The 15,342-nt window shown below is 49.2% G+C and overlaps 1 protein-coding gene across 1 annotated transcript; it reads right to left on the bottom strand.

The window, feature by feature from the left end:
- Window positions 1–1,542: 1,542 nt before the first annotated feature.
- On the bottom strand, window positions 1,543–5,210 carry osgin2 (oxidative stress induced growth inhibitor family member 2; the record flags this gene model as incomplete). The annotated part of the gene is made up of 5 exons (XM_084444483.1): window positions 1,543–2,851; window positions 3,711–3,805; window positions 4,213–4,404; window positions 4,568–4,704; window positions 5,144–5,210. The coding sequence occupies 5 exons, from the start codon at window positions 5,208–5,210 to the stop codon at window positions 1,543–1,545; spliced, it is 1,800 nt and encodes a 599-aa protein (XP_084300609.1).
- Window positions 5,211–15,342: the final 10,132 nt, after the last annotated feature.

The raw sequence follows: 15,342 nt of genomic DNA, 5'->3' as shown, positions 1-15,342 counted from the left end.
ATGGCGCATATTCCGTATTATTCATTTTAAAGGGCAAGACGGAAATTATAGCCAGATTACCAGTAATTAGTTTTACTGCTGGAACTGACCTCTACTCAGATCTGCATCCATCCTATCGGGAGTGGACTTGTCCACACACAGGCGAGAGTCCCCTCCTATGCAGCAGCACGAATAGCTGGGCACTGGCCTGCAGAAGAGTTCTGCGTTTAGGCACACACACCAGTGTCCCGAAGGCCACTAATTGGTTGAAAAAGAATGAACAAAAAAAAGGATCTACAATCTTCACAGCTTTTCATAAACAGGTATTTGGCACGACGCACAGTAGACAGGATTACTGTATGGTGGCTGTTAAAAAGTGACACTGAGAAATGTCACTACGGACCTGGATTCAGACCAACTGGCACAGATATTGTCAACAATGTCCACCGGGAAATGTGCGTTCAACAGTGAAAATGGGAAACATCACCAAGAGTGTTCTAACATGCTACAGCAGCATACTGTCATACTGTATCTTAGGCCAGGTCAGCTGAATCCAAGCTGACATTAACAATAAATAAGCAATGAGATTTCTGATCCAGAATACATTCAGGTCTGAGTGAAAGCTTTTGCATAGGAAGCATTTCAGTAGTGCCAAAAACCTTAGAACACATGATCTGTTCTACTTTTTAGAACATCCATGTAAGCAGTTCTACTTCTATGGCTATAACTACCTACAGTACCAGCTAAACAAGGACCCATGTGAGATGAGTGAGAGAGATGGTGAAGTCCTGGATTCACCAGGAATATTGAGATGACTATAAAGCCTGATGTGTCTGCACCGCAACAACATGCTTGTGACGCATGAGAGAGGCTTTAGTCTTCATTAGCCACTGGCACTTAAATCTATCTTTTTTATATTCTTTCATATCCATGAAAATGCAGGAATGTAGAACAGCTTGCCTCTATGAAATATTGGGTACACTCGTCTGTTGATTTGATGCATTTTTGTTGTCCATGTCCCTCTTGGTCTAATACCAGGCAGACGGGTGCCCCTGCGGTGTGAAGAGTCTGCCAGTGATGGAAAACTTGAGAATGAAGAAAACAGGATGATTCCAAAGTCCAGTGGTTCTTATGAACCTCCAGTGGTGCCCAGCATGACGGAGACCAGCGAAGACAAACTTGAAAAGTTTGAAGTAGGCAGACGATGATATACGTAAAATGTTTGGATTGAACTGAAGGAAACATTTTGAACACATAAAAACGTGAAGACAAAAGTCCATGTATTCGAAAATGTTCACAATAAAACATTGGCACACTGCAGCTCAGACTCTGGAGCTGGCCTGCTTTTGTCCTCTAACCCTAACCCTGTCCACTTTCACTGACTCCTCAGAACAGGTCAGAGAACCTCAGCCTTTCAATAGATACACACTCCATACACACTGAATAGATTAAGAACCATCCTGTTGGCTTTCCCAATTGACTATCTATTGGTAACAGCTTAGATGAAACTGATGATGAAGCCAACATAATACTGCATCTTCTTTCTCCTACTCCTGTCCCCCTTTATTGGATGAAGCTCCCTCCTCCTCCTCCTCCCCCCTCATTTGTGATCAGCTTGTTTTTCTTCTTCAGTCGCTTCAAAAGGCAGGAGGCAATGCCCAGGGCTCCACCCTTCAAAAAGCGAACAAAATTGTCCCCCACCAGTGGACCCATGGCGAACAGCCCTGGCTCCTTGGTGCACTCAAAGGTGTAGGGGTGGATGTCGATGGGGTTCTGCTTGCAGGAGATGGGCTTGGTTGGGTCCAGACCCAGGTACTGGCCCTGCCCCTTCAGGAAGAACAGGTTGGGGTAGGTTCCAATCAGCACCAGGGCCATAGAAACCTTGAAAGCCTTGAGGGAGTTGCTCCCCTGCAGGACACACTTCATGTCGGGTTGGAAGGACAGCACAGAGTGCTCTGGGAAGCTGGTGTAGTCGGGGAACAGGCTGGTGGCCATGTTAGTTGTGGCATATTGGGGCTTGGAGCACATCTTGGCACAGACTGAAGAAGCAATGCTGGGGGCTTTGTGTACACTAGCAGCAGAGGTGACGTTGGTGGACATGTTGGTTGTGGCGTGGGTCTGGGAGCGCATCATATGGTAGACTTTGTGGTACTCTGGGTAAAGGGTTTTGGGTAGCTGTTTGAAGATGAGGCCGGGGTCGTCTATGTGTTTGCGGAAGACATGCAGCACAGGAACGTTGCTGCTGCACGCACAGAGCACTGCGTCTGCCGCGCTTAGCCCCGCCCCCACAATCAGGACCGGATCAGAGCTCGGCCCAAGCTTGCGCTGGCTCACGGCCAATCCCAGGTCAGACATGTTGTGGAACACAAATGGTAGCTCCTCCCCCTCCACACCCAGCCGGGCTGGCGAATCAGACGCACCCGTGGCCAGAACAACATTCTCCGCAAACAGACAGAACGGGACGTGGGTGTCGCCCTGCACACGCTGGTAACCCCTGACCTCCCAGAGACACCCTCCTCCACTGCTGTCTACACCCTCTCCCCTCCTCCCCTCATAACCACCCCTCCCCCCTTCTTCCACTCCTCCATCCTCCTCCCCCCCACGCCCGCTGCCCAGCCCCTCCTCCGCTTGTCCCCAGGACAGCTTCTGGACAGAGGTCTCCTCGTGTCCCCGGGACAGCTGCTGGACAGAGGTCTCCTCGTGTCCCCGGGACAGCTTCTGGACAGAGGTCTCCTCGTGTCCCCGGGACAGCTTCAGGACCGAGGTCACGTAGGTGTTGTCAACAAAGTTCTTCTTCAGGCCCATCAGCTTCACATATTGCCTGTAGTAGGACGATATCTCCTCTGGAGACGCTCTGTCGCTGCTCACGCCCCTGGAGGACAGGAGAGAGGGATGAGGAGGAGAGGAAGAGTGAATGGGATGAGGAGGAGAGGAAGAATGAATGGGATGAGGAGAAGAGAAAGAGTGATTGGGATGAGGAGGAGAGGAAGAGTGATTGGGATGAGGAGAAGAGGAAGAGTGAATGGGATGAGGAGGAGAGGAAGAGTGAATGGGATGAGGAGAGGAAGAATGAATGGGATGAGGAGGAGAGGAAGAGTGAATGGGATGAGGAGGAGAGGAAGAGTGATTGGGATGAGGAGGAGAGGAAGCGTGAATGGGATGAGGAGGAGAGGAAGAGTGATTGGGATGAGGAGGAGAGGAAGCGTGAATGGGATGAGGAGGAGAGGAAGAGTGATTGGGATGAGGAGGAGAGGAAGAGTGAATGGGATGAGGAGGAGAGGGAGAGTGAATGGGATGAGGAGGAGAGGAAGAGTGATTGGGTAATTGTATGAATTTGCCCCGAGACGAGATTTGGAACATTTGGAACTGCCTATCTACCAGGCAGGAAATACCAGACTGACTTATAACCACTATCTCTGGTTATTGGCAAAAATGCAAAAGGTCTGTAACTGCTGAGTTTATTTTTGATTTCCAAGGGGCATTATCAATGGGCGTAGATCAAAATGCCTCTGGGTGCAATTGGACAGGCCTACAACCACTCAGCAACGAAACGTGGGAACGAAACGTGGGTTAGTCTGTCAAATATCTGCCAGGTGGAAATCAGGCTGAACGGGAGGGTGACCAGACTGACCTGTGGAGAGAAACAGAACGGGAGCTCAGCTGATCCGGACGGCGATGCCAGGCTAATATTCCCTCACTTGCTCACCCCTTCTCTCTCTGTCGGTCATTACCTGCGTTTGCCGTTGGTCAGGTCTCGGTAGTTTATGCCAGGAAGCTCCATCCAGATACCAAGACTAATGGTCAGCATGGAGCCGCCTTGCATTGCCTTCAAGAGAAAGAGGGGTCAGCGTGCAACAGGAGAGGCAGACAGACAGACACACAGACAGACAGACAGACAGACACACAGACAGACAGACAGACAGACAGACAGACAGACAGACAGACACACAGACAGACACACACACAGACAGACACACACACAGACAGACAGACACACAGACAGACAGGCAGACACACAGACACACAGACAGACAGACACACAGACAGACAGACACACAGACAGACAGACAGACAGACACACACACACACAGACAGACACACACACAGACATACAGACACACAGACACACAGACAGACAGACAGACAGGCAGACACACAGACACACAGACAGACAGACAGACAGGGCGAGGAGGGTTAAGGAGAGTTGGGTGAGGAGGCGGAGGGCGAACTCACATGCCAAGCGCCCCCGGGCGTGGCCCTGCCCAGCACCAGGTGAGGAACGTGCTGCTGCTTCTCTCTCCTCCACTGCAGCACGGGGGGAAACTCGTAGCCAAAGTCAGCATTGGGGTGCAGCAGGGTGTCGAACAGCACCGCTACGGGGTTCTCCGAGCGCCCCTCCAGGCCTTCGCTCAGATACTCCAGGTCCTGCAGGGACAGACACACCGTATGAACCGGGGGATTATACTGTATGTCTGCTATGATATGTATGTGTGAGTGTGTTTTGTGTGTGTGTTGTGTGTGTGTGTTTTGTGTGTGCTGTGTATGTGTGTGTGTGTTTTGTGTGTGTGTGTGTTGTGTGTGTGTTTACCTGCTCAGTGATGGGCAGGTGTTTGGTCTCTAGTAGTTTCCTGTAGAGGACAGGGTTGGGGTGCTCTGTCCCTGTGTCCAGATAGGGCTCATACCCACTCAGCAGGTAGGACAGGCAGATCCCTGATGGCCCGTTGCCTGCAGTAGAATGGGACACTAATGAATACTTGTGAGGACAAGTTTACTATCATAGGATAAAAGAGAAAGAGAAATTGTATATGATGATCAATAGCATTGTGACAGGGATGGGAGGAGGGTTGGGGATTATTTTACTAGGCTATCTCCACACTTTGTTTACGTTATGCCAGCACAGGAGAAAGGTCTGACAGGAGTCATTAGAATTCGGGGACAGGGGGGAACAAAACACCATATTTCTTTAAACCAATCACAATCTCGGTGATCACCACTCGGTTGCTAGGTTGTTGTTGTTTCACGTAGTCTGGATTTATTCTGCTTGGGCGGACAACAGATTTCGCCACCACTGATTGGGCAGTAATGACTTGTCAAAACAAATGACAAGGTTTTTCCCCAAAACCTACATCCGTTGAGTCAGATTAGGGATCAGGGGAAGGCTCACCTATGATGACCACAGGTAGGGTCGGGGGGTGCTCTCTAGGCATGGTAGTCTCTTCCAGAAGAGGCATGGCTGCAGCCAAGGCCAGAGCTGGCACTGAGACAGAGAGAGAGAGAGAGAGAGAGAGAGAGAGAGGAGCAGAAAAAGCAAGGTTGACATCCGAAGTACAGGCAAGTAGAAGAGAAATAGCACTGTCTCGTAGGCTCCCAGCTAAGGGAGGGGGAGATCCTCATGTCCCCTCAGTGTTGTTGTGACAGGTTCAAACTGTCAGCCCTCTGCTGTAGTGGTTGTTATCCCCGTCCTCTGTCTGTATCGATCAGCTGACTTACACACATAGGGAATAAAAAACCTCTATTCATCCTGTTATTGTACGCACCTCGCTCTGTCTCTCCCTAACACACACACACACACACAGTCAGGACCCTCCCTCTCTCTACAAACATACACGTGCACACACCCAGCCCAACCAAAACAAGCCCCTCCCCTCTTGTCTGGCCAGTCGCCAGCCCCCCACATCCAGACGCAGCAGCCTGTTCATCCAGCGGCGAGGCATACCTCTGCTAACTCAGTCAAACCTCTGCTAACTCAGTCAAACCTCTGCTAACTCAGTCAAACCTCTGCTAACTCAGTCAAACCTCTGCTAACTCAGTCAAACCTCTGCTAACTCAGTCAAACCTCTGCTAACTCAGGAAAACCTCTGCTCACTTAGTCAAACCTTGCTAACTCAGTCAAACCTCTGCTAACTCAGTCAAACCTCTGCTAACTCAGTCAAACCTCTGCTCACTCAGTCAAACCTCTGCTCACTCAGTCAAACCTCTGCTCACTCAGTCAAACCTCTGCTAACTCAGTCAAACCTCTGCTAACTCAGTCAAACCTCTGCTCACTCAGTCAAACCTCTGCTCACTCAGTCAAACCTCTGCTCACTCAGTCAAACCTCTGCTAACTCAGTCGCCGCTTCCCAAACAAAAGAAAGTTGTAATCAGATTGATGTGGCTCAGGTCTGTTGTGAAACTATGCCACTGAGCGCAGAGTGTGTGTTTGTGTGTTATGCGACAGAGCCATTGTGCGCCCGCCGGACGGCAAATCCCCCCTGATCATTCCTCCTAGCGAGCCCTAATCCCGCCCGGCCTGTTTATGTCTTTGCCGCCCTTTTCACCGGTGGAGTGGGAATGTGGCCGTGGCATCCAGACTGTCCAAAGGGCCGTGCCCCCCCACCTGCTCCAATACTGTACTCTCCTCCCCCAATACCCCTCTACTCTCCTCCCCCAATACCCCTCTCCTCTCCCAATACCCCTCTACTCTCCTCCCCCAATACCCCTCTCCTCTCCCAATACCCCTTTCCTCACCCAAACACCCCTCGACTCTCCTGACAGAAGTATAGCTCTCTGTGCCTAAAGCCCCCTGCCTCCCCCTGTCCTCTCCCTTCTGCTCTCCCCTGATCTGGGTCTGTGAGCCAGCGGGTTTTTTTTGCTCGTTGGACTGTTTGCTCGTTTCACTAAAAGCACAGAGATTCCACACGTGGCGTGGCCTGTTTGGGCCGCGCCGGGCCACGCTTTGTTTGGGCCGGGCCGTGCTCGCTGCTGACTGACAGAAGCTGGCGTTTCCACGGCACCGCCCCACTGCACATGCTCCCAGCTACCCACACACCTCTCTCACAGAGAGAGAGAGAGAGAGAGAGAGAGAGAGAGAGAGGGGGGGGGTGTTCATGTTTGTTTGATCCTTCATATCTCCCAGAGAGCTGCTCTACAGGGAGGGGTTGGTGGAGGGGGGGGGGGTGTTCTGTTCTGCTCTATGACTGTAGGAAAGGTGACATGATACTATACGCTAACAGCAGGTTTGGGGACATCTGACTGTTAGAAACAGAGGGAAATTGTGTAATAAAAGATTAACTGAAGGTTAGGAACTTAAGACAAAGCATGAATGAAGACAGTTTGAAGCGTGTAGATCTGTATGTTTTTATGCTCTTCTGATAATAGTGAGTGCTAAGTCTTAATGATAATAAGGTAGCTCTCTGTATATCAAAAATGTGTTATTTTGGATGACATGCTATGCACCTTCTCTTGCCTTAAAGAAAAACAGACACTAAATGTACAGACAGAATGTATGGTCTTACAGTACTTACTCCTGAAAAAGTGCTGATCAAGAGACTACGGAAAACAGTGACATGAGTCCTAAAGTACAGTGGAACTGCATGCCATGATCTGAGCAACACCAGATGACTATTGTGTAAATAATCCTTTGTGTCTGGGTGGTATGTCTGCATGGCCACTGGCCAGAGTTAAAGCTTCTGCCTGTCTGTCTGCCTGTCTGTCTGTCTGTCTGTCTGTCTGTCTGTCTGTCTGTCTGTCTGTCTGTCTGTGCGCTTGCGCAAGTGCTTGTGTTTGAACATGAGGTTTTGGAGGCGTTTTTAGAAGGTGATGGAGATGGGACAAACTTAATAAAATAATTGATATACTCACCAAAGTACATTTATTGTAGGTAAAGCTGACATTCGGCTTTTTCATCAGTTGGTTCTGAACTAATGACAATTTTCTACACTGCTTGCCAAGGCATCAGGATTAAAGCATATTATACTGGTCATACAATGCCGAAAATGACGCAAATATTTATAGAAATCACTGCAACTAACAAGGCCTAGGCTAAGTGAGAGTAGACTCGTCAGCATCTGGCCTTGTGAATGTGAATTGTACAATTATCAGGGTAGGCATACAGGCAATTGGAAATAAGTAGGCTAGTCTATTTAATACGTTTCCTGTGTTATATTTATGTGGTATACATGCAGCGCGTTTTTGGACAGTGTCCACTGTAGCCTACTACGGTAGCTACACTTCACCATCTCTCAGTCTGACTAGGAGATCCTCACCATCCAACACAAGGAGCACATGCGAATAGCGTCTATGGCATCATCCTTGCAATAATTTAGGTCACACACACTCACCGACATCCTATAACCATTCGCACCACGTCGGGAGGAATCAGCATCTCTCAGCAGCTTGAGGGTAACTTACCTCGGTGTGATTTATCTTTCTATCTCCCAATCGCCCCTCTTATTACGGCCAACTGCCGCGGTTAACGGTATAAATAGGCAGTCACCGGTGGGAGGACCCACCGAGCCGAAGTCATGAGATAACACAGCCCCCCCTCCCTCGTTCTTAATAGAGGTAGATCACGGTCGGTGTGGAGAGATCCGGCTTCAGACTGGGTCATTTGTGTGTCTGACGCCTAAAGAATCCATCCTGAATCTTCTAAAGGAGAAGCCGGGTCCTGTGTTTGATTTTTGCATCACATGCGCATCTCTCATTGCACCGTCAGGCAAGGCGAGCACAGATTCATAGTCGGTGTACCGGCCTCAGCCGGATCAGTTTCCATCCATCCCGCCTTCTCGGGATCGAGGAAAGGTTTGATACCTTGACTGACTGCTACATAGACGGTGTCAGTTAAAGCGAAGGCTAGCATAGTTGTAATGTAAGTGGTTTTAACCTCGTCTCTCTCGGTCTGTGCGCTGGCTGTAGCTTTATCTACAATAATATAGGTCTACACGAATTAAATCCGGTAAGAGCTCGATTTAACCACTGTAGAGCACAATTGTATTATATTAACTAACCTACCAAATAGTCCGGGGGCCATGGTGCTGAACCTGGTTTTGTCGGGTAAAGTTTTTATTTTTATTTTTATTTATCTCTGCTGATTCTTGCATCTTGGGGTCCCTCTTCAACATACAGGAGGGTGCCCGGTGATATCCCTGGAGCATTTTCAGATATTAACCCCTTTATGCCCAAAATCCCAGAGAAATAGGAATTTATGAGATTGCATGCAAAATGCTCAAATCAAATGCATCAAATTTGCTTCCTCCAATGTTCATCCATAAAGGAGGTCATGTGCAATGTATCTGATTCCAAACTAATGAACATTAACCCTTTCATGCCAGCAAAACACCCTTTTGATTAAGACATTGGTTAAGACATTGGTTAAGACATTGGTTAAGGCATTGGTTAAGACATAAGACATTGGTTAAGACATAAGACATTGGTTAAGACATTGGTTAAGACATAAGACATTGGTTAAGGCATTGGTTAAGACATTGGTTAAGGCATTGGTTAAGGCATTGGTTAAGACATTGGTTAAGACATAAGACATTGGTTAAGGCATTGGTTAAGACATTGGTTAAGACATAAGACATTGGTTAAGACATAAGACATTGGTTAAGGCATTGGTTAAGACATTGGTTAAGGCATTGGTTGAGACATTGGTTAAGACATTGGTTAAGACAAGACATTGGTTAAGGCATTGGTTAAGACATAAGACATTGGTTAAGACATTGGTTAAGACATTTGTTAAAGCCTTGGTTAAGACATTGGTTAAGACATAAGACATTGGTTAAGGCATTGGTTAAGACATTGGTTAAGACATAAGACATTGGTTAAGGCATTGGTTAAGACATAAGACATTGGTTAAGACATAAGACATTGGTTAAAGGAGTAGTAAAGGGAAAATGCATGTTTAGCCCTGTTTTAAGGTTACTTATGATCATATACAATGGTTCGGATCAAAACGTTGACAAAGCTAGCATTTTTGAGAAAGTTGATAATTGCTCTACCATCGTTTTGGTCATACAAAGGATGTGGATGGGCATCTTGAAAAATCATTCAAAAACATGTTAAACTCGATTTCAAAGACAAGAAGCTCACAGAGGGTGTAATTGGTGTCCGTTGGTGTTCTGACATCAAATTCGCCGCAAAGTATGAATCCTGTAGGGTTTTATTGATCATTTTATGAAATCCATTGACTTGTATTGAAGCGACCGTTGTAGATGTGTAGATCAATCCGCAGAGGTGATTCAGGAAGCGGAACTATTTACGGTAGCTATTGTTATTGTTTATGTTGCTAGGCTACCTAGTTTGCGGAATTTTACACACGTATGTGCTGCGACTAAATAGTTCTATGCTAAATATTTTAAAAAGCCTTTCCAGATGAACTAGAATCTTACTTTATGGTGAATTATATGTCAGAACGCCAACTAATACCTAGGTGAGTTTCTTGTCTTTGCAATTGAGAGTTTAACATGTTTTTGAATTATTTTTCAAGATGCCCATCCACATCCATTGTATGACCAAAACGGTGGTAGAGCAATTATCAGACTTTCTCAAAAGGGATAGTTATGTCAACGTTTTGATCTGAACCATTGTATATGATCATAAGTAACCTTAAAACAGGGCTAAACATGCATTTTCCCTTTACTACTCCTTTAAGGCATTGGTTAAGACATAAGACATTGGTTAAGGTATTGGTTAAGACATTGTTTAAGACATAATGTTACGCTCGGGAAGCGGTGCGGGAGCCAGTAGGCAGACACAGACAACGGAGTGCAAAAATAATAGTTTTTTAATGAAAACTCAGGGAGGCCCACAACATGGGCTGTTGTCTCCGGAAGAGAGGCTCTGACCCAGGCTTAGTTTGGCGGCACGGCACTGCGGGGACACAAAAGAGTGGTGATTAGAAAAGAGCTCGCCGACGGCAAAATAGCAACTTGCAAAAAGTAGGAACACGACTAGTCACAACTAACGTTGTCCAACAATTGATCTGGCATTGAGGTGTGGGGAATCAGGGTAGATGTACTGCAGTTGATTAGCTGAGGGGGGTCAAGTGTGCCGCTCTTGTTATCCCCTGATGAGGAGCAGGTGAGCTCACTTGAGCCCAGGAGGGAATGCACGACTTGACCACCGGGGGTGCAGGCGAGAGGCCTCGAGGGAGAAAACCTACCAGGTTCCCGGGAGTAGACACTCGAGGGAGAAACCTTTCCAGGGTCCCGAGAGGAGAGCCTACCAGCGTCCCAAGAGGAAGAGGCCGTGGGCGTGACAGTAATTCCCCCCCATACGTCCAACAGCCGCTGGACCATCCAGGGTGGATGGTCATCAATGAGCCTAGGCGGCGGAGGGGCAGGAGCGGGGGGGCACAAGGGGCTTGTAGACACCGGTTTTATTTGGGACACATGGAATGTGGGGTGGACTCTCATACTTGCAGGTAGCCTGAACCGAACCGCACAGAGGTTGATGATGGCTTCGATTTCAAAAGGACCGACATACCGGGGGGACAGCTTCCTCGACTCCGTCTGGAGGGGTAGGTCCTTGGCTAGCAACCAGACCCGCTGTCCGGGGGTGTACCGGGGCGCAGGGGTGCGCCAGCGGTTGGCAGCTCGCTGAGATCGGGCGGAGGCGTGGAGGTGAGCTGCATGCTCGGAACCGCTATCTCAGTCTCCTGCTCTGGGAATAAGGGGGGCTGGTATCCCAGAGAACACAAAAAAAGGGGACAATCCAGTGGATGCATTGATCAGTGTGTTGTGGGCATACTCCACCCAATGCAGCTGAGAACTCCAGGTGGTGGGGTTGGCCGAGGTGATGCAACGGAGCGTGGCCTCCATCTCCTGGTTGGCTCTCTCGGTCTGCCCGTTGGTCTGGGGATGGTATCCGGACGACAGACTGACAGTGGCTCCGATGGCAGCACAGAAAGCTTTCCAGACCTGGGAGGTAAACTGGGGTTCACGGTCTGAAACAATGTCTAAATGGAATGCAGTGTTGACGAAAAACCTGACTGGCCATAATGTCAGCGGTCTCCTTAGCGGAGGGCAATTTAGGCAGGGCGATAAAACGATCAATAACAGCAAGAATAGTGGTGTTACCTTTAGAGAGGGGCAGCCCGTGACGAAATCCAGGGCTATGTGAGACCAGGGACGACTGGGGACAGGTAGGGGGCGTAGGAGGCCCGAGTGGGGTTTAGTGGAGGTCTTGTTCCTGGCACAGGTGGGACATGCCCCAACGAAAGTCTTTGTGTCCGGCACCATGGTAGGCCACCAGTAGCGGCGACGGAGGAACTCCAGAGTCCGGCGAACCCCCGAATGGCAGGTGAGTTTAGAGGAGTGTGCCCACTGTAGCACCACGGACCGGGCGGCCGTGGGAACGAAACGTCAACATGCCTGGGTCAGGTTGGTTCTGCTGGGCCTGTGAAACCGCAGACTCAACCTCCCAGGTGAGGGCAGCAACGAAACAGGAGGGGGGCACGATGGGCTCTGGAGCCGTCTCCGTCTCCTCCTCAGCATAGTCCATGCGCCAAGGCTGTGCTGGCCAATGCTGCATTACTGGAACACCCATCTCCGACTGCCCCAGTCACCCTCACAACAGATTCCTCAGACTACGCAGTCGGGGTGGTGTGCGAGCAGTGGGTGGGCGGCGCCTGCGCAACCACTCGCCTTCTTCAGTAAACAGCTTCGGGACAATGAGAGGAAGTACAGTACCTTCGACCGGGAGCCACCACTTCAGGTTTCTGTTGGATGGCCGCATTTCACTGCCTTCGTCGACCACAAGCCACTGACATTCGCCATGGTCAAGACCTCTGAACCATGTTCCGGGCGCCAGCAGTGTCAGCTCTCCGCCATCTCTGAGTTCACCACAGACATCTAGCATGTGGCTGGAAAGGACAATCTGGTGGCTGACTGCCTCTCCCGAGTGGTGGTGGGATCCGTGCATTTGGGGATTGACTACACTGCCATGGCCTCAGACCAGGCTACGGACTCAGACATTCAGGCCTACCGCACGACCACTACCGGGTTGCGTTTGGAAGACGTGGTGTTTGATGCTAACACCACGCTCCTCTGCGACATATCCACGGGCCAACCCCGCCCCATGGTGCCCACAGACTGGCGGCTCTGCATTTTTGATGCTGTCCATGGCCTTTCCCATCCTAGTGTGAAGGCGTCTATTAGGCTGATGGCGGCTAAGTTTGTCTGGCCCGGCCTCAAGAAAGACATCAAGACCTGGGCTGGCTCCTGTGGCGTGCCAGCACGCTAAGGTGCACCGCCATAAAAAAGCCCCTTTGGTGCCGTTTCTAGTGCCAGAGAGGCGTTTCAACCATGTGAACGTGATCTGGTGGGCCCCCTGCCCCCCTCCCATGGTTTCACTCACCTTCTCACCATGGTGGACAGGACCACCAGGTGGCCAGAAGTTGTTCCTCTCTCCTCAACTACATCTGCTGAGGTGGCCCGGGCATTCATCGGGTCCTGGGTGGCCCGTTTTGGCACACCTGCCGACCTCACCTCCGACAGTGGCCCGCAGTTCACATCTTAACTCTGGACTGCAGTTGCTGAGGGCCTCGGGGTTAAACTCTACCGCACCACAGCATACAACCCATAAGGCAATGGACTGTGCGAGCGGTGTCATCGCTCAATGAAAGCCGCACTTCGGGCCAGCCTCATGGACAGCAACTGGGTCGATCGTCTCCCGTGGGTCATGCTCGGCCTACGCTCTTCCCCCAAGGAAGACCTCCAGTCCTCATCTGCCAAGCTGGTTTATGGCCAGCCACTGCGGGTTCCGGGGGAGTTTCTTCCGGATGCAGCCACTCCCTGGTCTACCTCTCATTGGACTGGGCCCCAGGCAGGCACCAAGGCTTTTGCGGCGGTCCCCACATCTCACCACTGCCTCCCTCAGTTCTACGTTCCCAAGGATCCCTTCCGCGTCCTGGAGACGGGGCCCAAGAACTTTGTGGTGGACATGGGGGGTAAGCCAGAGCGGGTCGCAGTGGACCGTCTCAAGCCTGCCCATTTTGATCTGGACAGACCAGTTCACCTGGCCCTGCCCCCACGGCGGCGCCTACCTCCACACCCATCCCTGCCCCTGTGCCTGTTAAGCGCAGCCAATTTGGCCGCCTTATCTGTCCCCCACCATGTTTATTTTCTCCCTATGTTTGCATGTTGGCTGTAATATTGCTGTTCTGTATTTTTTGATATGGTGAATTCTGGGGGGGTCTGTGTGGTGGATACACATTTGCATAGTATTGAGACATTCACCAGAGAGTTAGGAATTCAGAACGAGAACTAACAGCTAGTTCAAATGTAGACAAATGTCAGATGTGTTTAGCTTGTGCGTTGGATACTTTCTGGGTTGCTAGGCTACGAGAGAGGAGACGTTAGTGGTTACATTGTTTATACTTGCTACTTTGTTGTTACCTCGACTGCGCTGTAACTTTTGTTGTTTTTTATGTGAGAGTAAATAGCTAGACTCGACTCGCCTTACGTCTACCGTCTCCACGTTATTGTACTCCCACAGTAGAGCAATTATCAGACTTTCTCAAAAGTGCTAGTTTTGTCAACTTTTTGATCTGAACCATTGTATATGATCATAAGTAACCTTAAAACAGGGCTAAACATGATTTTCCCCTTTACTACTCCTTTAAGACATAAGACATTGGTTAAGACATAAGACATTGGTTAAGGCATTGGTTAAGATGTAAGACATTGGTTAAGGCATTGGCTAAGACATTGGTTAAGACATTGGTTAAAACATAAGACATTGGTTAAGGCATTGGTTAAGACATTGGTTAAGACATAAGACATTAGTTAAGGCATTGGTTAAGACATTGGTTAAGACATAAGACATTGGTTAAGCTATTGGTTAAGGTGTTGGTTAAGACATTGGTTAAGACATAAGACATTGGTTAAGACATTGGTTAAGGTGTTGGTTAAGACATTGCTCTAGTGATCTGTAGTCCCGGGTTCACGTCCTGATAAAGATGTTTTTCTTTAGAGATCGTTGGCTCTTCATTACAATAAGGTGTCAAATCAGCTTTAGATATCAACTTAGATATCATCTTTATTAATTTGCTGTTAAAGCAACCAATATTATCTTCTGTTTCTATGCATGTAAAACAAAATAACACGGGGAGGTTCAGGTCTCCTAAGAAGAGGCAGGAGTTCAGTCCAGGGGTGGAGAGTGTGAAGAGAAACATCCTCACCACCACCACTGCTCCGCCTGCCCGGTGGCCAGACTGCTGCCACCTGATTGAGACACAGGCTCTGAGCCATCCACTGCAGTCCCAAGAAGAAGGAGACTGGCACAGTGTCCAGATGGGATGGACAGAGACATGGACACTGGGCTAGTTCCCCTCTACCCCTCCCAGAGGTATGGACACTGGGCTACCCCTCAGTGATCCATGATGTTTCTCCCTCTTGCTTTTGTCAGGTTAATGTAAAACAAGTGTAAACCCAGCCTCATCTATGAAGATACATTCATGAGCGATTGCAACAGCATCCATTTGCAAAACTCTCTGAAAAAATACATTGTGTACTTCAAAAAAGGCCTACTACTGTATACAGTAGATGTACATGTAAAAGGTTGTGTGTGCAGTGTTCAATACTGACGTGTTCTCCACAGGTC

The sequence above is a fragment of the Borostomias antarcticus genome (genome assembly GCF_949987555.1).
Source record: "Borostomias antarcticus genome assembly, chromosome: 10".
In the NCBI taxonomy this organism is placed as follows: Eukaryota; Metazoa; Chordata; class Actinopteri; order Stomiiformes; family Stomiidae; genus Borostomias; species Borostomias antarcticus.
The sequence above is the reverse complement of the archived record's forward strand: the minus strand, read 5'-3'. Positions and strand labels throughout refer to the sequence as shown.